Source organism: Callospermophilus lateralis, chromosome 13 (assembly GCF_048772815.1).
Source record: "Callospermophilus lateralis isolate mCalLat2 chromosome 13, mCalLat2.hap1, whole genome shotgun sequence".
In the NCBI taxonomy this organism is placed as follows: Eukaryota; Metazoa; Chordata; class Mammalia; order Rodentia; family Sciuridae; genus Callospermophilus; species Callospermophilus lateralis.
In genome coordinates this window covers 61,691,254-61,718,459 of record NC_135317.1, presented here as the reverse complement: position 1 = coordinate 61,718,459, position 27,206 = coordinate 61,691,254, and the positions used below count along the sequence as shown (strand labels likewise).

Here is a 27,206-nt window from a genome sequence, read left to right as displayed (position 1 = left end):
TTCTATCTGGCAGAAAAATTCTCAACCCTAAATTTCCATGTCTTAATACAAAAAAAAAAAAAAAAAAAAAAGAGTCACTTCCTAAAATCCATCTCTCTTTCCAAAATTCAACAGAACTCATCACTGATATTTTTCTTCATCGTGGTAAATCTAACATGGGTAAATTTAGAGTCTAAAAAAACAAAAATTCATTTTGCACCACTAGTTGTATTTTATTACATAACAGCAAGAGGCAAGTTATCTGCAAATAATAACTGCTACAGAGCTATATTCTAATTAAACATATTTATTTTTTCACTTGGAGAATCATTCCATAAAAAACATTTTATTTTACATTACAAAAAAAATATGTGTTTGTATATATATTTACATGGAACAAAGGCAGCAGCATTATTTTTCTAGTTATAACTTACAGTAAAAGGAAATACAAAAATACTTTCTAGAGTCATAAATACTTTCTATAGTCATACTTTCTTAACTATCAAATAAATACATTTAGTAACAATCTACTGCTACTACAGTGTGGCTACAACTGTGAAATAACTAAAATTTAATATCAGACTCCTGGATTTACAATACTGTATTTTTTCACTGATTTCTTCATCCGTTTAATTTTCTTCTTTAACACTTGATGATCTTGTTTTAAAATATACCGAAAATATCTACAACCTAAAAAATAAAATGAGCAAAAAATTTTAATACTTATCATCCAAATTTTTAAAGTACATGTGTATAGTTTGAAATTTTTGCTTCTACTCTATATATACCAGTATGGCCCACACATATTCTAAGAGCTGCCACCAATAAAATGTATTACTTCACAAAGATGTTTTTGATCCATTATAATTAAGGCATATATTTTAGCTTTTTTCCTTCTCTTTCCCCAAACCCTATAGTGATATACACATTATTATGTATATTCGTACATTAAAGGAATATTCTCCAAGATCAAATTAGTACTACTTCCCTCTCAACTTTAGCTTCTAAGTCAGCAAAAGAGGCATTATCACAGTCAGAAAAAGGTAAACAAACTACAAAATACACCTCCTTTGTAAATCCACTAGAGAGCTTAACTAGCAAAGCAACCAAATAGCTGAATTTCAACCAGAAAAGGTCCCTCCACAGAGCAAGGGGCCCATCTTGTTTCTCATACAGAATGGGGAGAAAGCTAACATACCCCATTCTAAGCACAAAGCAAAAGCAGACCACAACCAGAATTTGAGTACTGTGGTGTAATGATGATAACCAGAACAAGAGGGAAAAAAAGGCTCAGCTTTTGAATAGATTCACTCTCTCCACACTAACACCCAGACAGGAGAGATGTGCCCATTTTCAGGCATAACAACACCTGATATTCCTGGACAACTTCAGAATTCATAAAGCCCTTTGATGTGATGTTCACTTGATATTTCACAAAGGACAATCCCAGTGTCCAAATCCCTTTGGACAATCCCAAAGGTTAATTGCTTGACCCAAGTCACAAGACGAGTAGAGAATGAGAAATTTAGTCCAGGTCTTTGGACCCCAAATTCATAAAGTAGAAGAAGATAACAAGTGAACTGAAGAATCTCTTTAGGACACCTTAAACTCCCTAGCAAAATATATCTTACTAGTTGTCATCATACACATCATTTCTGTACATTTTGTAGCAGTTTCATTTCAGTACTGGCTAACTTTAATATTTCAGTGGTATAAAGCCGGTACGAGTTTTATTGGCCAAAATATTCCATAAAGAAACAATCAATTTCTCATTCCTTTTAAGAGGACTATTTGACAAATTAATGGGAGGCATTCTTAAGGAGAATTTTTCTCCTTACAGGAACATTTAAGTGTATATAATACAGATCTATTAAAGAACAATGAGGTATGAAAGAACATTCTTGATTAGTAGACAGTTTCAATAAACCTATGCAAAAAGGCCAAGCAGTCAGTGATTGTGAAACAGTCTTGCATAGTGCATCTTAATGCCCCCAAAAACACCCAAGTCAGAGCATGAGAAATAATCACAATCAACAACATGAAAGCACTGTTTCTAACCCTAGGGGATTCCTTATAAGCACATTACCAGTTCCCAACTCATGATCCACTCTTTATTTTTGTTGTTGTTGTTTAGGGGGGTACTGTTGATTGAATGCAGGAATACTCAACCACTGAGCCACATACTCATCACTCATCCCTATTTTTGTATTTTATTTAGAGACAAGGCCTCACTGAGTTGCTTAGTGTCTCGCTTTTGCCGAGGAGGGCTTTGAACTTGCAATCCTCCTGTCTCAGCCTCCAGAGCCATTGGGACTACAGGCATGCACGCCCAGCTCAACAATTATTTCTTGAGCATCCAGAATCCTTATGGACCACATTAGATAAGTTCTACAATCAAAGAATGGTCATATTCAAAAGATAAAATTAAAAGAAATAAAAAATGTACCTTTTCCTAATAGTATTCCAGCTACAAAAGCTTTCTCACAGGTCAAATCTGTATCTTCCTTCCAATCACTTTTTGCCCAAAAGTAGCTGAAGTGAAAGGTTGGCCACCAGCTTTTCCTGGAATTCCATTCTTCTTGAACCCATGCAAGACGATTCCTAAAAACAAAAATGTCAAAAGGGAAGGTCAGTGATGGGGACAAATATGTACATTAGAATTTGATTTTAGCTATAGGAAGCTATTTCCAGACTAACATCAGCAATAACATAAAATCAAATACTTTTTAATTCTCTTTGATCTCCACATTCTAATTTCCTCTTAACTAAATAGCCAGTTCATCACAGTAAAGTGATGCAGTGATTCTGAAGTAAAAATCCTTTAAATTTCAGATATTCCATTTACTATTAATCTTGAGCAGGTTGCTTAACCTCTCTGATTCTCAATTTCCTTGAGGATAAAAATGATACTTATTTCATGGCATTGTTATTAGGACTAAACTAGTCCAGAAGCAGGTTTCACATAAAGCTCCTTTTACAGTATCTGGTACACAGCAAATGTTCAATAAATGCTATCATAATTATTTAAAATTTACTTTAAAACCTTAAATTATATGCTACCAAAATTTAATTAAAATGACATTATTATAAAATACACAAATACATGGATCTCACAACTGAAGAGCAATGCTAAATGTTCATCAATAATTTGAGGATATACTTATTTAGCACCTGTATGTCTCCTGTGGCAAAACTTCCTAGAAATTTAAAAAGCAAACATTATGTTTCTTGGCTTTCAAAAGCCCTATGGTAGCTGGGTGTGGTGACGCACCCCTGTAATCCCAGCGGCTCAGAGGCTGAGGCAGGAGAATAGCAATAAGCAACTGGATGAGAAACTTTGTCTCTAAATAATATACAGAATAGGACTGAGGATGTGGTTCAGTGGTCAAGTGCCCCCTGAGTTCAATGTCTGGCAAACCCCTCCCCTGCAAAAAAAAAAAGCCCTATGGTTTAGCAGGGGTTTAAACAGTCCTTTATATTTGAAAGGAATTTACATTGAGTGTACGATCTGAATGCTTGCCCACCCTCCACAAAAATTCATGTTAAAACCTAATCACGGGCTGGGGTTGGGCTCAGAGGTAGAGCGTTTGCCTAGCATGCATGGAGCACTGGGTTCGATCCTTAGCACCACATAAAAATAAAGATATTGTGTACACCTATAACTAAAAAAAATAATAAATATAAAAAAAAAACCTAATCACCACTGGAAATAATTAGGACATGAGGAGATGAATCATGACCTAAATTAGTGATCTTTTAAGAGAAGCCCCAGGCAATTGCCTTGCTCCCTTCCACCATAGAAGGAACCCTCTATGAACTGAGAATCTTGTTCTTTATCAGACAATGAATCTGCTGGTACCTTCACTTTGGACTTCCTAGCCAACAGAACTTGTGAAAATAAATTTGTTATATAAAAGCACCCAAATTATGATATTTTGTTACAGAAACCCAAACAGACTAAGATATACATTTTTTCCCCCAAGATCAGTTTAAGTCTGAAACAAGTTTCCACTTACCCTGGGTACCTTATACAACTAAAATTAATATATAAACAATTTTGTGATATCCTTTATTCTGCCAAAAAATAGGTAAAGTTTTATATATCCAGCTCACAATGGACTTACAAGATGTAGTATTTGATAGTACACAGTACCTGGAGAGAATTGTTGTATGTTAAGTTTGTGACTTTGCATTTTCTAGCTTCTGACACTCAGAAGAAAAGAGCTGAAGAAATCCAAAAATACAAGCAAATAAATGCTGTGTTTATTACTCACTCCATTAAGAGCTGTCTCAGATATCTAGCCAAATATTTCCATGCAGTTATGTTCTTAGTGCATCCAGCAAAATCCAGGACTCCAAACAATACTTTCAACCCCAATTTACGGAGTTCTTCTTTTTCTGCAACATTCATAACAGTTCAGGTTTAAATAAGGTATTGATTGAAGAAGTGCATAAAGCTAAAAAGGTATATATAGCTGATGAAAATGAATTATGTAAGCCTTCTAGTTTGGTTAATGGTTTAAAACAATTCATTATGCTCATATGCCTGAAATAAAACAGAAGAACGCTCAACAGTATCAAACATGCTAATGAGGTCCAAGTGTTCAGTTTGATCCCTATATTGATTATATGCACTAATTCATATACTATGGAGAACATGAGTTAAAGTCCCTGCCCTATTTTCCCATCTTTGGAACATTCTCTTCCCTTAGGTAAAAAACCGATGCAATCTTTGGACCGATTTATTTGGATTAGTGGACTGATTTTCATTTAAGAAGCATGTTATTTTCTATACTGAAGCCCAGGAGGCATTAAAACAAAGTGAAATTACATAAATTGAAGGCAATTTTCTTTTTCCAATTGGGAACTTATGTTCTATAGCAGGAGTAGTCAAACTTCTGTAAAGGGTTAGATAATAAATATTCTAGCTATACTAGTCTCTATTACAATCACTAGTTCTGCCATTATAGTGCAAAAGCAGCTATAGAAAATACATAAATAAATAAGTTCTAATGGAACTTGATTTATAAATACAGGCATGGGGTCAATTTGGCCACTGGGACATAGTTGGTTAATTCCTTGACTATAGCTTATCTGTACAAAGAGGCATAAAACAAAAACTTGTTTACCTGATTTTCTAAGTAACATATGGAATTCTAACATCAGTCTATGCGAGGGTACAATCTGATACAAATTCTGGAAAAAAAATAATCTTGTAATATATACAAAGAAATTTCTCAAATTTCAGCTTACATTCAAATAAAGCTCTCATTGGTTAATATACTCTCAGTAAGTTAATCAAGGATTTAAAAGATATTTTGCTTTTATCCAATTTTAACTTGGGTATAAAAAGTATTCTCTGTAAAGAATTTTTTAAAATAAAAATCCTGCTAACATGATAGACAAGATTATCGGAGGAAACAGATGGGGAGAATTCTTAATTTGCATCTTATACATAGCTACAATATTTACCACACTTAAAATAATTTATTTTCAGAAGCAAGGACTGGGGGCCGGGGGGAGGGGGGGAGGGGGGGAGAATTCACACAGAAAATACCAATCAGAAGAGATCACAGATTACAAAGTTTTATATACACATTACATATAAGATATTGTGAAATGCCTTTATTTAATACATAAAACAAAAATTCAAAAAGGGGCAACAATTTTGGAGACTGGATTTAGGAACACAGTACCCTAAAGTTATTTGGGTAAACAATTTAACAATTTTTTAAAGTATTTATTTTTTGTTTTAGGTGGATACAATATCTTTTTTTTATGTGGTGCTGAGGACTGAACCCAGTGCCTCACACATGCTAGGCAAGCACTCTATCACTTGAGCCACAACCCCAGCCCACAATTTAACAATTCTTCTACACAACAGGAACAAATTTAAAGGTTTTCCTCTCTGAAAACAAGGACTATTTTTATGAATATACAAAACCCCAAAATTTTAAATTATTTCTCATTTCAATACACATAATACTAAACAAATTCACTGTCTACTTTCCAAAGTACTTTGAACTTAAAATGAAATAATTCCCAACAAAACAAAAAATAGTTTAACTTCTCTTAATAATTTGTAAAAAATCAATCAACCAGGTTCAATAATAAAGATCAACATATCAGTATCAGAGAATATTATTAAAACTTGGTTCCTACCAAAATCACATTGTATACGGCTCAAGTCACTTACTTTTAACTTTTTATTGAAATATATGTACTAGAAAGATATAAGTCCTATGACATTGAATAAATCATCACAAAATTTAACACACCCAGGTGACCAGTATCCAGATCAAATAAAAGACCATCAGAATTATAAAATTTCTCCATCAGAAAGATTCCTAGGAAAACTGGGAATGGAACCACCATTTGACCCAGCTATATCCCACTCTGGTTTATACCCTGCCTTTTCCAAGACTCCGATTACAGTATACTATAGAGACACAGTCACATCAATGTTTATAGTAGCACAATTCACAATTAGCTACATTGTGGAACCAAGCTAAATGCCCTTCAGTAGATGAATGGATAAAGAAAATGTGGTATACACACACACACACACACAATGGAATATCACTCAGCATTAAGAGAGAATAAAATCATGGCATTTTCAGGGAAATGGATGGAGTTGGAGAACATCATGCTAAGTGAAGTAAGCCAATCTCAAAAAAACAAATGCCAAATGTTTTCTTTGATATGAGGATGTTGATCCATAATAGGGAGGGGTGGAGGGAGCATGAGAGGAATGGAGGAACTTTAGATAGGGCAAGGGGAGGGGAAGGGAAGGGAGGGAGTATGGGGGTAAGAAAGGCAGAGGAATGAGATGGACATCATTACCCTAAGTACATGTATGAAGACACAAATGGTGTGACTCTACTTTGTGTACAACCAGAGACATGAAAATCCTGCTTTATATGTGTAATATGAATTAAAATGCATTCTGCTGTCATATATAACAAAATAAATACATATATTTTTTAAAAAAATTTCTCCATCAACTTTAGAAAATTCTTAGCCATTAACTGTTCAAATACATATATATTTTTATTATTATTTGTTTTTGTCCCATTTTCTGCCTCCTCCAAAACTCCAATTAAAGGTATCAGACGTTTTCACCAAGTCCCCAATACAATCTTTTTTTTTATTTTTTTAGTATTTTTAGTTTTAGGTTTATTTTATATTATATTATTTTATATTTATGTGGTGCTGAGGATTGAACCCAGTGCCTCATATATGCTAGGCAAGCGCTCTACCACAGAGCCACAAACCCAGCCCCCAATACAATCTTTTTTGCACTCTCCACCCTTTTTGCTCTGTCCTTTAGGCTGCTTTTTCTACACATTACACTAACCCTCTCTTTTGTCATACCCAATCTGCTATTAAACCCAACAATTTGAGCTCTTAGATCCCAATACTGTACTTCTCAAAAGGAAAACAGCATTTCTCCCTAAGTCTATCTTGTCTTAAGAATAAATGTCCACCCTATTGATTTCCTAATCGACTTTTAAAAGAAGACTAACAGATAAGAATTTCTGTTAGTCATCTGTATAGGCTGAAAAGAACCTTTCTTCTTTCTCCTCTAAAACAGCAGATTAAAAACTGACCACTAAATATATAAAGGACTACTATAGGAGATGGGGGTGCAGTTTACAGCACCCGTAGTATATCTGAGGCCCTGTGCTTAATCCTGACACACAAATTTCTACGATTCAATACTCCAAAACCAAACAATCTAATTCAAAAAAGGGCAAAGGACTTGAATACTTGGAATAGACATCTCTACAAAGATGATAAATGGCCATAAAAAGATGTCCTAGCATCACAAGCCATTATTATGAGACACCACACTACTGGAATACAATACTACTAGAATAGCTACTATCAAAATGAAAAAAAGTTAAGAGTTGGCAACAATGTAGAAAAACCGAAAACCTCATGCATTGCTGGTAGAAATGTAAAACAGACATAACTAAAATGACTATAGCCCCCCCAAAATATAGAATATAAAACAATATCAAATGTTGGACAGGATGTAGAGAAGCTGAACTCTGAAACATAGATGGTGGGAATGTTAATGGTACAATCAATCACTTCAAAAAAACAGCTGTTGGTTTCTTAAGAAGTTAAATATCTATTTTCCTTACTCAGCAATTACACAGCTACCCAAGAAAAACAAAAACATATGTGCACTCACAGAAATACACGAATGTTCTTAGCAACATTAGTCATAACAGTCAAAAAGCCAAATATTCATCAAAAATTTAATGTATAAAAATGAAGTATTACTCAGCATTAATAAATTGCTAAAACAACATCATGGCAAAAACTCAACAACATGCTGAGTAAGAGAAGCCAGACACCCCCCACAAACAAAAAAAAAGTATAAAACTAAGATTACATTCACATGAAAATCCAGAAAAGATAAAATTAATCCATGATTTCAAAAAGCAGACCAGTGACTGCCTGAAGGCAGGAATATGTGGGTAATGGGTGGTGAAATAAAAAACTTTTGGGAGTGACAGCAATGCTTTATATCATATTATTATGAAAGTGACATGGATATATGTTAAAACATATCCAAGCATATGCTTGCAATAAGTACACTTACTATATTAATAAATTAAATTTCAATCGTTGATTAAAAAAAAAAAAAAATGCAGAATTCTCCAGAGTCACAGATCCTCTCTCCTCAGTAGAAGTAGAGTGTCTTCCTAGAGCCTACAGAGGGAGCAACTTTCTCTGTATACCTCAGCATACTATTCATACAATGTCATTTTCTATGAGTGCTATAATATAAAAAGTTAGAAAACAATAACCCCGAAATGTTTGAACATAAACCTCCAAAACTGTTCAAATAGTGAAATAAAAAATCTATACCTTAAGCACACTTAACAGTTTCGCTCTTGGTGCCTTTTCCTTCTTTAGAAAATTGTATAAGTATATATGGGCATTCGGATTTGATGGGAACTTTTCATCATAAGCATAATTAGTAAGTATCTTTCGGGCTTCATCTTGATCACCATAGAATTCCAACATCTATATAAAATAAGTTATAATATCTTAGTTGAATTTTATAAGATACAAAAGATAATACACAACTTCATTGCTGAGTACAAAATTGACAAATAGTACCACAGAAGGAACATGCTTCCACTAGTATATATGTTACATCATCTATGAAAAAAAAAATAGAGGACTATAAAGTTCATTTTTCCTTATGCTATTTTGTTACTGAAAAAAAAATATAGTAATTTCAACATAAGAACTATTCCTATAAGAAATTCATGTCCTCAAAGCAAGAATATATATAATTTGAGGGTGGGGGAACAGGGATCAAACTCAGGAGAACTCGACCACTGAGACACATCCCCGTCCCTATTTTGTATTTTATTTAGAGACAGGGTCTCACCTGTTTCTGCTTCACACCTCGCTTTGGCTGAGGCTGCTTTGAACTTTCGATCCTCCTGCCTCAGCCTCCCCAGCTGCTGGAATTACAGGAGTGTAATCCCACCTCACCCAGCTTCATAGCAAAAATATTAATGACTAAAATATGATGCTTACTAACCTCAGTGCCCCATTTATAACTTCAGTCACAAAAGAGTGCATAACAATTATAGCTTCTTCCATTTTGTTTCCATCTTTTCATGTTCAGCACTTTAAGTACTCAAACTTTCAAAGAATGATTTATTTTGAAAATTTATTCCTATTGTTCAGTATCAAAGTCTTCTGACAAATGATTTTTTTAAAAAATATATTTTTTAAAAAAATATTTTACACAATACCATTATTTTATATATATTTTTTTTTTAAATGTGGTGCTGAGGATCGAACCCAGTACTTCACACATGCTGATCAAGTACTCTACCACGGAGCTATAACCACTGCCCACAAATGGCCTTTTTACCATGACTGTGAGATGATAGAGAATCTTCATAAACTTTCTAAAAGCCATTATTCTTCATCTCATATATTGTGACCTAGTTTCAGATTTTTTTGTTCACTTCTTTTTATATCCCACCAAATCATAAAAGATCTTTCAGCTTTTAAGCTCAACAAGAATAATTCAGAATAGACACTTACAATTATATTGTTATTTACTTTGTAGATATCTGGCTATCTTTCAGGCTTCATCTTGATCACCATTTGGTGATCAGTCATTTGGTGAAGGCCCAGACAGTTTATCCAGTAATGAAAAAAAAAAGTAACATCAACAGCTTATTAATAAACAAAATGCCAGGTGCAGTGATGCACACCAGCAATCCCAGCAGCTTGGGAGGCTGAGGCAGGACAGAGTTCAAAGCCAGCCTCAGCAAAAGCGAGATGTTAGCAATTCAGTGAGACCCTGTCTCTAAATACAAAAAAGAACTGGGGATGTGGCTCAGTGGTTGAGTGTCCCTGAGTACAATCCCTGGTACCTGCCACCACCTCCTCCCCACAAAAAAAAAACAAATTATTTAGACCAAGAAAGAAATATGCCATACTCTTTTTCTATTTATTTAGTTAGATTTACAATTTTTTCCATTAAATTTCCTCCTGATCAATAAAGATAATTAGGCATGCAATCTCTGCATAGGCTTAAGACAAAAATAAAACCAATACAATTTTATGAAAAGTCTACTTACCTCTACATAACTCTTCACAAAAGGGTCCCAAACTCCAGGAGTTTTAATCAATCCACAAATATTTACAGATGTCTTCCAGCTGTCACTGAGCATACTTTGGGTTGCTGAACTGTATGCATAATCATTTTCATCTGCCCGAAGATAAAATATTTTTTAAAGTCATTTGGTGAAGGCCCAGAGTTCAATCCCCAGCATCACAAAAAAACAAAAAAAGAAAAGTCATTTAGTATTGAGAACTTTTGTTAAGACAATAGTAAACTGACTATTGTTAAAAGAATAATACATCATGCTCAAGTGGGATCTATTCTAGGAATGCAAGGTTGGCTTAACAACTGAAAATCTATTAATGTAAATAAAGATCTACTGATCTAAACCAAATCAGTAGACCAAAGAACAAAAACCACATGATCATCTTGTGACCATCGACAATCTAGGAACTTTCCACAATCTGATTAAACAGTATCTATGAAAAACCCACAGTAAACATGAAATTTAATAGTGAAAGATTGGATGCTTTTTTCCCTAAAATCAAGAACAAGATAAGAATGTCCTCTCTCACTATTTCTATTCATTATACTGGAGGTTTTAGCTAGGGCTTACAGCAAATTATAGAAAAGACATCTAGACTGAAAAGGAAAACTATATTTTCTGTCAAGAAAATTCTAAAATTCCATTAAAAATTTATTAGAATTAATAAATGAATTCATCAATGTTGCCAGGTACAAGATAAATACAATAAATGAATTTACAATGAAGAAGCAAACAATAAAATTAGGAAAACAATGCCATTTGTAAAAGCATCAAAAACTAAAAATAAAAGGTGTAAGTTTTAAAAAAGAGATGAAAAGTTCCATCTGAAAAGTAATATTGTTGCAACAAATTTCAAAAGACCCAAATAAATATAAAGACACCTCAGATACATAGGTTGGAAGACTACTATTGTTAAACTAGTCTACAGAGTCTTATAATTCCTATCAAAAGCGCAGGTAATCTTTTTGTATAAATGGACAAGCTATCTATAATTTATATGAAAATCCCAGGGACTGAGAATAGAATAAAAAATTTTTAAAAAGAACAAAGTTGGAAGATTCATACCATGACTTTACAAATTCATTACAAAGCTACAGTAAGCAAGACAGTATGATATAGGTGTAAGGACGAAAATACATAGATCAATGACAGAAAATTGAGTGTACAGGAAGAACACCTTCATGTTTATGGTATCTGATTTTCAAGAAGGGTACCGAGACAATTCAGTAAGAAAATACTTGTTTTCAACAACTATGTTGACAAACATGTGACATCAAAAGATGGCTTAATCTAAATAAGATACAGCATAAAATATACCTGAAAAAACTCAGAACAATTAAAAAGCAAGAGATGAAAAGCCAAATGACATAGGCTGAACAGGCAGCTGATATAGAAGGTTTAAAGCATTATGAATCAGGTGCCAGGGAAGGTTTCGAAGAGTCTTAAAGGACAGAGGGTATGATAGATGAAGAAACTGCAAAAATGTCACAAGATTAACATTAGGGCCTTCCAGAAGAATCTTGGGAGACAAGAAGAGGTAACACAAGAAGAAGGATGGGAACTGAGATTGGTGAAATCTACATGCCTAGGGACAAAGGAAATATTACTTACTACATAAGGATAATAAGGAAATAGTGTTTATCACCTATAAGGTGATAAATACCAGGGCTAAAATTGGGATGAAGGATGTGAAAATAGAAAAGACTTAATTCTAGAGAAGCTATGGAGGAAAACTACACAAGGGAAAGAAAAGTGCAGAGAATCATGTAGCTTCAAAGAATGTATATCTGGGAGTAGGAGAGGATGATATCACCAAAGAAGGTTAAGAGAAGGGGAACTCAGCTTGAGAACTCAGTGCTCAATTTTTGGTATGGCCAGTAAATTAAAAAAATTACATTACAATCTTTGTACAGAAATTACTTTTTATCTTGCCCTATTCTTTAAACGTTATTCTGGGGAACAATAATATGGAACAAACTAAACTCTATTCTAAACACACAAGAAGAAGAGTTTATTACATGCAATAATGGCTGCTAAAGAAAATTTATAACCTTTCTCATAAATTCAAAGACTCTCTCCTAGATCAAACTCCAACCAGCTCCTCTAAGCCTAGTCCCTCTTTGGACTATGCCCCAATCCTGGTCTATCTATAAAGACTTTAAGAAACACTAAGATAATTTCTTTTCTTTTTTTTTTTTTTTTTAATATTTTTTAGTTAGACATGGATACAATATCTTTATTTCATTTTATTTATTTTTATGTGGTACTGAGGATTGAACCCAGTGTCTCACATGTGCGAGGCAAGTGCTCTGCCACTGAGCCACAAACCCAGCCCCAAGAAACACTAAGATAATTTCTAATGTGAGGCTATATCTCTAGGATGACCTTAGCGCTCCTTAAAGGGTATACTCAAGGCTGCCTAAAGAATTTAGTTTGTTCTAGCCAACACTCCTAAAGATAGGGCTCCTGACTCTTAACCTCTGTGGGAGAGTAGGTGCCTCACTTGCATAAACCCAGTTAGTAAATCCAGATGGGTTTCACATGGACTATTTCCCCCTTCTTTAGAATTTTTTACTTTTCTTACTCAAGGCACTGTCATCCCCCGCTTTTCTATTTAAGATACTGAATCGCCTCTATACCAACTGCAATGGAGCTTAGCTCTTAACTTACTGAATAAAATGTGTTTTCACCACAGAGGTCCAGCTGTTTACCTCTGACCAAAATTCTAAAAATCATTAAATTTAGCAATGAAGCATCTAATTTATGACCAAGAAGTTTTATGATATATCAGAAATACCACAAAGGATGATCAAGAATTTATCTGAATGAAGTCAGTAGATGGATTACTAGATTATTCCTTAAGATCCCTTCTGCTCTTCAGTCTCTTCACTATAAGAAAATAATTTATTCATATTCACTCACCAAGCTTTGACAATTCAGCTTTCTTTTTGGACCATGTATAATACTGCAAAAGCCCTTTGTAGGCCTGAACAAGGTTGATTAATATTTCCTGAGAAGACGATTTTTCACCATATCTCCATGTCTCTGCCTGACTTAGATTTCTGTTTGCATCCTCAAGCATTCCATGATGCATAAGGTACAATGCATGTTGTAAGGAGATCTGCACCAGTAATAAGAAAAAGCCCACTGTCACTGAAGTCATTAAGATAACCATTACTCAAAAAACACAGTAAATATATGATGGACTAAGTCCTTGATTGGATACGAAACATATGACACTGTCCCTGTCATCAACAATTTCAACCTAACAAAGAAGAAAGACACATGAAATGACACTATGTAAATGAAAGCTAAATTATGTAAACTTACAAAGAGAAGACAGTACAATAGTGAAAAAAACAAAACACAAAAAACAGGGGTTTTGAAGACAGTGTCCTGGCTCATATGCCAATTAAATGCTAAATAAATCTGAATAACTTATTCGTCCTTTTGTCTCACCTGTTTTATGAGGCAATTCTTAATCCTTCAGAAGGGTGTTGTTAGGATTAAATGAGATTTAATTTTAATTTAAAAAATTAAATGAGATTTAACTTTTGCATACTACTAATTCCTAGTTTGGGCTACAGTAGACAACCAATAATATAACTATTTTAAATATATTAAAATGAGAGTTAACTTTTGCATACTACTAATTCCTAGTTTGGGCTACAGTAGACAACCAATAATGTAACTATTTTAAATATATTAAATCAGCTCAAAAGAAAACATCTTAACAGGGAGTGTTGGAGAATGATGTCAATTCCAATGGAAAGGAAAGTGCATGCTTCCACTTATCTAAAACATCTAGAATGGGCATATTCATAAAAACAGAAAAGATATTAGAGACTGTCAGTAGCATGGGGAGGAGGAGAAAATGGAGAACTATTGCTTAATAAATATACAGATTCTGTTTGGAGTGATGGAAATGTTTTAGAAATAGTGGTGAAAGTTTACAACATGGTGAATATAGTTAATACCACAGAACTGTATACTTAAAATAGTTAAGACAGCATGTTCCATTATAAACAATCACAATTTAAAATTCCAGAAAACAGGAAAAGTAAAAACGAAACAAAATTTAAAACTAGCTACAAAGTAAATATTTTAGGCTTTGCATGGCACATGACTTCTTCATAATTACTCATTTTCATTAAAAAACAGCTATTGACAATATGGAAATGAATGTGTGTGGCTGTATTCCAGTAAAACCTTATGGCCTTGAAAAATAATTAAAAGCAAATTATAAAATTTTATTGAAAAGTGCTCTGTTAAAAAAAAAAAAAAAGAGAGAGAGATAATCTTGGAAATGTCTCAGCCCTTTTGGTAATATTTTTAATAAAACATATTAACTTGGAGAGAAATTTCCATGCAAATAGGAATTAAAATGTTTTTACACATTCAAATTCCCACTTGTTTTGCTTTTTCCAAAAATACCAACTCAGCACAAATAATTTGGGCAAACAGTAGAAGCACAACTTCAACATCTGATGGACTGGTTTTGGCAGCCAGATAAACAAAGAGGAGGTATTTCCCATCAGACAACATGGAAGGTGATCAGAAACTAAGGAATGGCTGGCACAACACTGCTTTCTTTCTTATTTATCCCAGTATCTTACCCTTTCTTCATTATTGTTTACTTTACACTGATACAAACAATTCAGAAAACAATATGAACACTGTAAATATAAGTTCACAAAGTCTATATTCTTACCTTCACATAATTCAGGACACCAATATTTTTCATCCGGTCAGCAAAGGTACTGAAAGTCTCCACATTGCTTTTGGGGTGATAAAAGAGAATTTCACTTCCAAGCCTCCAAATAACCTGTCAAAACAGAAATTATTACCCAATGTAAAGTCTAACCCTGCCTTTATTCTATTTTTCCTGTAAGTTTTGTTTTTCTGATTACATATAAAAACAACCTAAAATTCCTTTCCTTAGATACCATATTGTCTATGTTATCGTACTTTACCCAGTAAAACTAACGTTAGATCTCACATGACAAAATCTTTTTAATACTAGTTTTTGAATTCTAGGTAAGTATAACAGTGCCATTATTAGATCAGCAGTCTAAAAGAGGAAGAGGCAGTTAAGATATTATTAAGTATAAAACTTAATTGGTATAGGAAGAGTAAGTCAGAAACTAGGTTTTGGTAATATTGGTTTCTTAACTGGTCTCAACCGCATCTTTATTCTCAGCAGAGTGAGTGCAACAGACTAGTTTCTTAAGATCTTATCAATATTGAGTATATTTATTCCAATATTTACAACACAAATTTAAGAACTATCATTAAATATAAACAAATTTTAATAAAAAATATTTTCTCTTCAGATCACCAATCCTTGTGAAAGAACTTGGGAGTTCTTTTTTCATGGAAGCAAATGTCTATTTCTCTTAACCCCATTTAAAGTACTTCAACCACACCAACTTTAAAGTGAACTTCAAAGTCAATTATTTCTAGAAGGCACACATTGGTTGTTTGGTACAATAACTTCATATTCCCAATTAAAAAAAACAGGGCTGGGGCTACAGCTCAGTGGTAGAGCGCTTGCCTTCCATGCATGAGGCACAGGGTTCAATCCTCAGCACCACATAAAAAATAAACAAATAAAGGCATTCTGTCCATCTGCAACTATAAAAAAAAAAATAAATTAAAAAAAAAAAAAACAGATCAAGACTTCATTGTAGAATATCAAAAGTAGTACTGAGGAGCTTAAAGAAACTTGCAGAGGGCTGAGGAGTAGCACAGTGATAAAAGCACTGCCTACCAAGGCAGGTACTAGGTTTCATTCCCAGCACCACCAAAACAAAAACAAAACAAAAACTTAAAGATTATCCATTATCTATAGTTATCTACAGTTGTTCTTAAACCCAAATTCTTTCTGCTAAAGAAAGAATTACCTGGGACACCTATTAAAAATAAATATTCTAAGCCACCATGCCCATAATCCCAGCAGCTTGGGAGGCTGAGGTAGGAGATCATGAGTTCAAAGCCAGCCTCAGCCATTCAGCAAGGCCCTAAGCAACTTAGTGAGACCTTGTCTCAAAATAAAACATAAAAATGGCTAAGCCAGTGGTTAAAAGCCCCAGGGGTAGGGTACCAAAAATAAACATACATACGTGTATGTGTGTGTGTGTGTGTGTGTGTGTGTGTGGAGGGAGAGAGAGGGGGGGGAGAGGGAGAGAGAGAGAGAGAGAGAGAGAGCGAGCGAGCACATGCGCGATAGATAGATATTTATTTATTATTGGGTTTTTCTTGAGGAAGTATTGGGGATTTAACCCAGGGTGCTTAATCTAAGTCCCCAGTCCTTTTTATTTAGAGACAGGTTTCACTAAGTTGCTGAGGTTGGTCTTGAACTTGCAATCCTCCTGTCTCAGCCTCGAGCTGCTTGGGATTTCAGCTGTACTCCACAGTGACTGATGGAATCTGTATTTTCAACACATGCCCTAGGTAGTTCAAAAGGATTCAAACAAGTATCTGGAAGCCACTCATTTAATTTCTTCATTTTATAAAACAAAATCTGAACAAAAGAGAGGTATATAATGCCTCTCTGTAATGTAAATCATTACTAATGATTTACAGATATGTGTAACTTTAGTCCCTAAATTAAAATTTGTCAATAATTACATTTTCTTTTTACACACATACACACACACACACACACACACACACACACACACACCAAGTAGCATGTATTTACTATTTGGTATTTTTGGTTTTGGCTCCATTAGATTGATGCACTGGTTACTATATTAGTAAAAGCACCTGAAATAGTCAAAAAGTTATTTGGAGATCAAGAGTGCCAGTACAAAGTAGGAATAAGAAAGCAAGAAATGCAGTTGTAATTTTAAATAATCAAGGTAGATCTCATAGAGGTCACAGAAAAGCGGTCATACAGAAAGGCAGACATAATGATAGCTGAAGAAAGATCTTTCCAAGTAAAATAAATAAGGTAAAGATTGAGGCAAAATATGCCTGGCTTATTCTAATAAGAGCAAGGCTAGTAAGACTGGAAAAGAAAATACAGGTGAGCAAGTAACAGGAAATGAGATTAAGAAAAGAAAAGGTCAAATGGGAATGGGTGAGCACATCACACAGGAACCCTGATTACAGTGTTTTCAGCAGAGGAGTGAATGAGGACTTAAGGTTTTAAAAGGTTCACTCTACATCATTAGACATTAGGAAAACAAAAATCATTTTAAAACCACGATAAGATATCACTTTAAAACCACCAGGATGACTAAAATCAAAAAGAGACAACAAGGCATGGGTGTAGAGAAGCTGGAACTCTCAAATATTACCAATGGAAATATAAAATGGTAGAGTCACTTTTGAAAATAGTCTGATAGTTTCTTGAGAAGTTAAATACAATTACCACATGAACTAAAATTCTACTCTAGGAATATACCCAAGAAAAATCAAAACAATCATCCACATACAAACACTTGTGCATGAATATTTATAGAAGCATTATTCACAATAACCAAAAAGTATAATCAACCCAAATGTCTAACAAACTGATGAATGGATATATAAAATGTGGTATGTCCATATAAAAGAATATTTGCCAATAAAAAGGAAAAAGCAAGATACTTTTACTACAACATAAATGAACCTTGAAAACATTTTACAAAGTAAAAGAAATCATTCACAAATGACCATTACATTATAAGATTCCATTTATATGAAATGTCCACCATAGAAAATAGTAGATTAGTAGCTTCCATGGGCTACAAGTCAGTGGAGAAGCAATGAGGAAAGACTGCAAATAGGTTCAGGTTTTCTTTTTGTAGAAGATAAAACTATCCTAAATTGCACAACTCTGTGAAAATATTTAAAATATTAAATTGTACAAGTCAGTGAATTGTATGGTGTGCTAATGTCTCCATAAAGCTATTTAAAAAACAGACAAAAAGAACACTCTGGTGGGAGAAAAAAACTTTCAAGTTTTGTTGAACGAGAGTACAAAACAGGTGCACAACCTGTGGAGTAAGTGGGAATAAAAGTGATTTCTAATTAAAAAAAAGAATTAACACCTTTGTAAATGAAAGGTGTTGAGGGTTCCAGCTTTTCTACACCCTTGCCTTGCTGTCTCTTTGATTTTAGTCATCCTGGTGGTTTTAAAGTGATATCTTATCGTGGTTTTAAAATGATTTTTGTTTTCCTAATGTCTAATGATGTAGAGTGAACCTTTTAAAACCTTAAGTCCTCATTCACTCCTCTGCTAAAAAAACACTGTAATCAGGGTTCCTGTGTGATGTGCTCACCCATTCCCATTTGATCTTTTCTTTTCTTAATCTCATCTACAAAGGTGTTAATTTTACCCTATACAGAGGGTAAAATAATACAAGGTAAGAAGGAATTGTTATTGGAATGAATGACTACTGGGAAATTTGAGAATGCACAACTCAAAAGACTATTTTTAGTCTTGATATAAATTCTACATCCAACATTACTTTTAGCAACTTTTAGTAAATTCAGTTTGAAATTCCCCTAAAGCTATTGTGAATGGAGCTAGAGGCAAAATCTTTCAGGAATCTGCTGTTTCTTTCAGCAGACTCACACTTTGTTTACCTCTGGTGCAGCCTGCTTTTTGTAGGTGTCTGAATCTTCCAAGGTCTGCAAATAGCTGTACATATACTCTGCAGCTTGCTGCCACTCGTGCTTCAGAAGGGCTTCTTGGATAAAATTTAAACAAGCACTTGTTGTCTGAGCAAAATCTTTCTTCTTTTTCCCTCCAGTCACTGTAAAGATGAAGGATAAGGGTCACCCAGTGACTCCAATTCAACTATTACAAAAACTTAATTTCTGATAAATAGAACAGTAGGTATTACTTGACCCAGTCCATCCCCAAGTATCAAAGTCAACTTCACTTGAAACAAACTCTTCCACAGATACTGTTTTTTAGCAAATTTCTAAAAATCAATATTACATTCTTGGGCTACTACAGTCACCAGATCCTTCAAATCTCATTCAATCATCCTTTCATCTTGGCATTAAGCAATTTGTTGAACAAGAGAGTAGAAAACAAGTGCACAACCCATGGAGAAAATGGGGAGAATCTCTCAATAAGATCCCCAAAAGCACAAGCCCTGGTAATTAGAATGGGTAAAAATCAACAGTCACCCTATGCAAGCACAGTCTTTATTATCCACCAACATTCTGAAAATTCCAAATAAACTTGTTTATTTTTATAGTACTAGGGATTGAACCAGGAGTATTCTACCACTGCTGAGCAGTTATAGTCTTTCTTTCTTTCTTTCTTTCTTTCTTCTTTTTTTTTTTTTTGTTAGACAGGTCTTGCTAATTTAGTTGCCTAGGCTGAATCTCAAACTTGCCATCCTCCTGCCTCAGCCTCCTAAGTATCTGAGAATACAGGCATGTGCCACCTCACCTAGCTGGGCTTTTATATTTTAAGTACCAATTTCCCAGTAACACAATGATATTAAATGCAAATGAAATTAAAACAGCTATAGACATTAGCATTTATATCCCTTAAGTATTAGCAATTCCTTTAAGGATATCTGGACTTAGTTAACAACCTCATTATATAAGTGACTGGTTACTATGCTTTCCTTCCTATACAACTACCAGACCCCTCTAGGCCAGCAGTCTCCTAGCTGGGTACCCTTACCCCTGCAAATACAATAGACCAATAGATCCTCTTAAAGCAAAGATCCTCTTAAAGCAATCAATTTACAGATTCTAACTCCTTGTATATTGTTTCCTGAAATTAATCTCCTAGAGTGCTATGCCCATAATCAAGGTTTCACAATCAAAATCATTACATATTACCTGAAGGTATTTTCAACACATGATGAAAACTGAATGATTCTAATATTTACTTTTGCAAGTCAAGTGATTCCCAATTCTTTTATCAAAACTGTAGAATGTTCTAATCATTTTAAATACACCATGTAATTTTTTGTAACTCATGAGTTGAAGATTGATACTTGCTTAACTAAACTCCATTCTACTTCCTTATGTGACTAAAGTTTCTCAGAGTTTACATTCATTAAAAATATAGAATTAATGCCAGATGTTTTCTCATTCTAAAGTTAACATTCCTAATGATACATGAAGTAACTGGGGTAAGATTAAAAAATTAAAATTTACTTGAATACTTAAAACTAACACATATCTCAACCCACAAGAAATTTTAAAACTTAAAAACTTACAGGACGTTAAAAATAAGTGCAAATACAGACATACTTTTACTGCAAAATGTACTACAAAAACAGGAACAATACAAAATTTCCATTTATAAAAATTTTTTCATTGAATGTTTTAAGGTTGGCAATGGAAGGACATTACATCTCTGCTATTTAGATTCTACCAGATCTACTTTTTAAAGTAATATAATTTAATGTAATTAAAACACCATCATGTGCTGGAAATCTGTCTCTTGCAACTGATAAACTTTTTAGAAGAAAATTTTAGAATTTTTAAATGGTGCAAAGTAGGACACAGTTAAAAAAAAAGAAAGAAATATGACAGTGCAAAGACTATATTGATCTAGGTACATATAAATCACTAATAAGGTACATATAAATCATCTTGGGATCCTGAGCCTGGCTACTGGATGTGGTTCTGAAACTAGCAACATTAGAATCACCTAGAAGCTAATTAGAAATGCAGAATACAATGCCCCATCCAGATCTCCAAATCAGAGGCTGCATTTAACAACACCTATACTCAAGCTGTTTAATCAGCAACAATCCCTGGCAACTAGCCCAGAAAACTAACAAAACACACTTTCCTTGAGATATTCTTTGTTCATCTAAAGGAATATTATGCTCAGGCTATCTCAGTGGTTAGAAGTGAATGCTCTAAAATCAGATAGACATGATTCCTGATAGCAATACTTAGGAGTATAAATTTGTGAAACTCAATTTCTTCATATTAAAATGCCTAGCACATAAATTTACTGAGGATCATCAAATAAAAAGACAGAGTAAAAATTTTTTTAAATGGGAGCTAAACTCTAGGATTCTTCATTGAAATAATTCATACCTATTCCAAACTGAGAATATTAGTTACTTTTGGTATATCTTTTTTTTTGTTTTGTTTTGAACCTTTAATAAAAGTAAAAAATGAATGCAAAAGGAACACAATGTTGAAAACAGTATGAATGTGAATCTCACTAGATGTTCAAATATGGCATAGTGCAAGTTGTGTTCATACTATTTTACATTTTTACAAATTCAAATCATTTTTGTTCAATATATCTGCTATAAACTATTGGCAAAAAAATCTTCAGATTCACATTTTTTGGCTACATCATTTCTAAGAGATTTATTTCCAGTTGAAGAGAAAAAATACTTATTGTTCATACATGATGAAGTATATTTTTAAAGATTCACTTATTGCTTTCATCTAGTAACTCTGGTTTGCATAAAATGCTGACAACTTCATTGAAAAATGTTTTCATATAACTAATCATTTGTTTTCAATTTCATAAAATGTATAAGGGATCATTCCAAAGTTCAGAATGGTCCATTTGCTTTTAAACAAAATTCCTCTAAAACAAACTAGCTTCAGAAACCTAGAATTTACTCCAAGATATTTTCCTCAAAACAAAATAAACAGAAGGAGCCCCTGAGGATCAGCACATGAATGAAACCAACCGTGCCTGTCCTGTGCCTGTCCTGGGCCGTGAGCCCACGCCCCTCCTGCTGTGGCTTCTCTTCTAAAGGGGTCTTGCAGCCACTCACTACCACAGAACTCAAACCAAACACTTAGGTTGCAAAATACAAAAAAGGTAAATTGGTAAGTAAAAATTACTAAACCCACAAAACCGAAGTATGTCAGAGGATGAGGGCTCAGTGAAGGGTCTAGTGAAGAGACTTCACGCTGGGAAGTGCGGCTGAGCTCGGCCGCGGTGCGCACCAAAATGCATGGAGAACCCTTCTCTCGAACATCCCACATTAAAAAAAATAAATAAATATTTAAGAGGATACAAGGCTCAGATTGGTTTTCATATACATTGCACTTGAAGTTTGAGACCCAATACTTGCAAATCAGGTCTGATATGGTCTATGCCATTACACGAATACACTGTGCTCCCAGCCGTCACCCAGCATTCAGAACACCACGCGTGCAGTGCGGTGACGTGCTCTTCTACAAGGCAATCACAGATTGCAAGTTCCATAGGGCTGCAGAAAAACAGTTCTCGCTACTCTGGAGTAACAAAGATGCAAACAATTTTGGCTAAGACTGAAATACGTGGCAGACAGGTATTCACTCTTAGAGGATTCTGGTTTTTGGATAAAACTTGGTGAGCTGAGGTGAAACCTCCCACGTCACAGTGGAATCAGGACCTCTTACTGCCATTGCTCTCAGGAAGACTGTCTACACAGGATTCTGCTGGCAGAATGAAAAGCGCAGTCCGCTCTCTGGTGACAGGCAGAGGTGTGTGACCGCATGGTGGGTCACTGAAGCACTGAACATGAGCCAGGCCAGGTGCCACCAGTGACAGCCACTCGGGCAGCCACCTCCCTACACATGCTGCTTTTTTTTTTAACACAACCCTATTTTTAAAATCTTTTGGATAAATATTCCTATTACACCATACTTCATCTGTCAAGCACCATCAACCTGTTTCCTTTGGGCATGGATACGAAACTGACAGTTGGTAATCAAGTTGTAGTTCAAGGCTTCGAAATATGGCAACTTGTTTTTTAAAACATGAATGATATCTAATACTTGGGACAATGCCCCTGCCTGGACTCCCGCCCACTGTCTGCCATGGATGTTCCAGAGCAGACAGGTGTGGGTGTGGTGGGTCAAGGTAAGACTTCAAGGTAAGTAGTTACTGTCTCCACTTTGCTATGCTAGACTAGGTGAACATTTCTTCCAGGAGTCATTTGTCCTCAGCCCAATCTAAATAGAGCATTTAGGAAAAAAATCTTCATCACAATCCACTAAAACAGTTTTCTTTCCAAATCTTGCTTATTTTTCGGAATCAGTGAGTTTGAAGGCTCAATCATTATGTGGCTTTTCAGGAACACCCATGGCCAGCTGCCGTCCTATGTTTCCCACTGTGATGCCTCCTGAGAAAAATATACACGGGAGCCAGGAGCGGATGTAGAGGAAATCTGGGGATGTGTACTGGTAGACTCCAGTGTACACGAGAAGCTGGGTGATCAGAGTCGCTAGGAAGGCTATAGTGATCCCAAGTCCCAGGCCACTTCTGGAACGGTCAAATGTCCACCAGAGGCCCAGGGACAGAGCTGCCAAGGTCAGAGACAGCTGGACATTATTGGCAAAATCCAACTTGGCGCTGGCATGGTTGATGCCAACGAAGACGGCAATGCAGCGCATGACGCTTGCCCACTCCCTCTTTAACTTGTGGGGCTCCCCAAGGTGACTGTCAATACATGGGTAGAGCAAGCCAACAACCGCCGCCGCCATCCCGCAACACGGGGGCACCCACCAGGCGGAGGAGAAGATGGTGGCGATGACTTCGTCGGGGAAGAGCGTGACATTCCTCTGGATCTGCAGCAGGTTGAGCACCAGGGCCAGAACGACCCCGACGAGGACAAGGCTCCTTTGCACCAGATCATGGTGTCAGCTGTTGGCGCGGCCGCTCGCCCCGGCCAGCGGGCCCCTAGGCAAGGGGTCTGCGCCCGCGGCCTGGGCCACGGGGCGCTCATGTCTCCCAGCTCGGCCACCAGCTTCGCTGCGCGGGCTCTCTGGGGGCTCGGGCGCCTCGCAGCGCCGGCACAGGAGCAGCTCCAGAAGTGGTCGTGCAGCCTGGGCATCGGTGCCCCACCGCGCGGAGGGCTCCTGCGAGCGGCAAGAGGAGGCGGGGCAGCGGCAGAGGAGGCGGGGCGCCCAGGACGGCCCAGGTGCGGCTGCGGCGCCGGTAGGGCGCGAGGCTTATAAGGCCACTTTTGGTATATCTTAATCCAAAAATTTCTGGATTGTACAGAAAAACAGCCACCTTTTCATCTGATAAATATCACTTGACCAGCAAGATTTATTGCAGTGATATCTCGGGTGGCAAACTAAACAAGAAAGACAAATGCCAAAGTGAGTTTGGAATTAATTCTAGGAGCCAAGGAATCACTGCCAAAGGGGAAAGAAGGCTGGGATAAGAAAGACATTTTGACGCAATAAAGAAAGTGTTGATTCAAACGTATTCCTGGGGTTATACCACCCAACATGGCAATGTACAAATAACTGATTCTTGTATATATATCTTTAAGGAATTTATCCTATAGAAAATTTTGCTTGATTTACATTAGATAAGAATGAAGGAAAATATTATTTTTTTGAAAGCTATGTGCTTCTCAAAAGAAGAGACTATATCTTCTTCATGTATAAGTCCCCAATATTTAGACTTATATATCAGATATTAGTGCTCAGAAAGCACTGCTGAAAAAAAATGTGGCTGCAACATAATATAGACTACATATTAATTCAAAAGAAAAGGATTCTAAAAGAAAAAAGAATATTTCTTATGATTCCCTTTCTGCTTACAGTCAAAACAAGAAAACAACTTATATATTCTTAAAAACTAAACCAGCATGGTTCATTTTGTATACATACTGAATCTACTTCCTTGCACTAAAGTTAAAATGGTTCTGTTATTTTACTTACCTACAGTTTCTAAATGCTTCTGAAGCCAAGGAAAATACATTCCTGTACCAGTGAGCACAGATGTTTCCACCTGGTCATCCTCTGAAATGGTCTTTGTCAATTCTTCACTGAAATCACTCATACCTATTCCAAACTGAGAATATCAGTTACTTTTGGTATATCTTAATCCACAAGTTTCTGGATTGTACAGAAAAACAGCCAATAATAAATATCACTTGAGCAGCAAGATCCATTGCATTGTAGGTTTTTTAAATTATATATATTTTTAGTTGTAGATGGACACAATACCTTTATTTATTTATTTATTTTTATGTGATGCTAAGGATTGAACCCAGTGCCTCACACATGCTAGGCAAGCACTCTACCCATTTAACAACAACTCCAACCTGTATCTGGCAGTTCTTTTAAAGTAAAGAATGAATTTGTCAAGGCCTGTAATCCCAGCAGCTCTGTTCAGCTCAGTAGGCTAAAGCCAGGTGGATCACAGTTCAGAGCTAGCCTCAGCAACTTAGCAGGGCCCTAAGCAACTCAGTAAGACCCTGTCTCTAAATAAAATACAAAATAAGGCTGGGGAAGTGGCTCAGTGGTTAAGTGCCCCTGGGTTCAACACCTGGTACCCCCCCACACACCCAAAAAGCATTTAATTATGTCAGAAACAGCCAAAATAAATAATCCATTACTCAACTATTACTATGTTCCAAGCACAAAAAGATATTTCCCGTTAATTTTAAAAAATTCAAGCCTAGAGAAAGAAACAACAAAATGCAAATAACAAATACAGTACAAATAGTAGCTAATATTTATTGGATCTTTACTACATACCTGGTCTATTATTTAATTTGGGGCTAGGGATGTAACTCAGTGGTAAAGTGCATGAGGAGTGTGCATGAGGCCCTGGGTTCTATCCCTCCCACACAGCACAACACACACTCACACTACATACTAATCCCCACAACAACCCAGAGGGGGGGCACTATTGTTTTCTTCCATATTATGTTGAAAAAAACTAAGGGAGTGAAATTATGAAACTTGTCACATACACACACACAAAATGAGGACAAGGAAATTCAGAGAACACAAAACTACTAGGCATGACTAGAACTAGGACAAGGGATAAGTAGGAGGCAATGATATCTCAGGTGGCAAACGAAAGTAGAAATACAAATGCCAAAGCGAGTTTGGAATTAATCCTCAAGAGGCTCAGTGTCTCTCTCCCTCATTTCCCACATCGACCCAAGCAAAGCATTAAAGCTTCTGATCCTACCTCCTAGAATTTCTACAATATTTCCTCTTCTCTGGAATTCTACAACATCCTGAAATTGTGTTAATCACTGCATTAGCTTTCTAACTAGTTACCCTGCCTAAAATACTGCTTTTCCACATTACTACCAGAATTAAGTCCTTTAAAGTCAATTTCCGTGGTTAAACACCTGAGTTTGAAATAATATGTGACTCTGAATGCGACCCAGCATGTACTTTGAGGAGTTATAACACAATTTCTCTCTTTTCAAATCCTCAAAAACCGGAATCGGTAACACATGGTTGCCACAGTAACCAAAGCTTCTCCACCTTGCTCTCATTTCCCAGAACCCAAGGTTTTAGAGCATTAGGGAAAAAAACTCGGAAGGAAAACACGGGTAAATACAAGCACACCCTTTCTGTCTTCTTCTAAAAACAGAAGCTCGCAATCATACCCGCAGCACTTACCCACCTACCGGCGGGGCTCCGCAGTAAACCGCCTCCCACTCCAGAAGAAAGCTCTCACCGGAAATTGTTAGCTGTGCGCTTGCTCTGAGCATGCCCAAAAAACCTGCCTTCGGAGCATGCGCAAAACCTAACTCCGCCCCAATTCCTCCTTTGATGGTGAAAATTGAGTTGCCCGCCCCTTGAGCCGGTACCGGCTAACGGAAGTGAACCAGGAACTAACTATAGGCTGCTGCCTTCCCATTTGTTTGGCCAGAG

General features: G+C 35.7%; 2 protein-coding genes and 1 pseudogene across 3 annotated transcripts in view; all 3 read right to left on the bottom strand.

Annotated features, from left to right (window-relative positions):
- Hhipl2 (HHIP like 2) overlaps positions 1 to 3,577 on the bottom strand; it is a 33,085-nt gene extending 29,508 nt beyond the window's left edge. Inside the window, exon 1 of the mRNA XM_076873153.1 lies at positions 3,537 to 3,577. Within this exon, the coding sequence (XP_076729268.1) occupies positions 3,537 to 3,577 (41 nt within the window). The remainder of the gene's footprint in view (positions 1 to 3,536) is intronic.
- On the bottom strand, positions 206 to 27,004 carry Taf1a (TATA-box binding protein associated factor, RNA polymerase I subunit A). Of its 2 annotated transcripts, none has more exons than XM_076873155.1 (11): positions 26,960 to 27,004; positions 25,245 to 25,377; positions 19,215 to 19,384; positions 15,349 to 15,462; positions 13,560 to 13,758; positions 10,608 to 10,738; positions 8,863 to 9,021; positions 5,109 to 5,175; positions 4,254 to 4,377; positions 2,426 to 2,580; positions 206 to 669 (listed from the first exon to the last, which is right to left on the bottom strand). In XM_076873155.1, the coding sequence occupies exons 2-11, from the start codon at positions 25,363 to 25,365 to the stop codon at positions 557 to 559; spliced, it is 1,353 nt and encodes a 450-aa protein (XP_076729270.1). In that variant the 5' UTR covers positions 25,366 to 25,377; positions 26,960 to 27,004; the 3' UTR covers positions 206 to 556. The 2 variants fall into 2 exon arrangements, with proteins under 2 accessions (XP_076729270.1, XP_076729269.1); XM_076873154.1 differs by having other exon boundaries at positions 26,952 to 26,999.
- LOC143379207 (insulin-induced gene 1 protein pseudogene) lies at positions 23,074 to 24,403 on the bottom strand (annotated as a pseudogene).
- Positions 27,005 to 27,206: the final 202 nt, after the last annotated feature.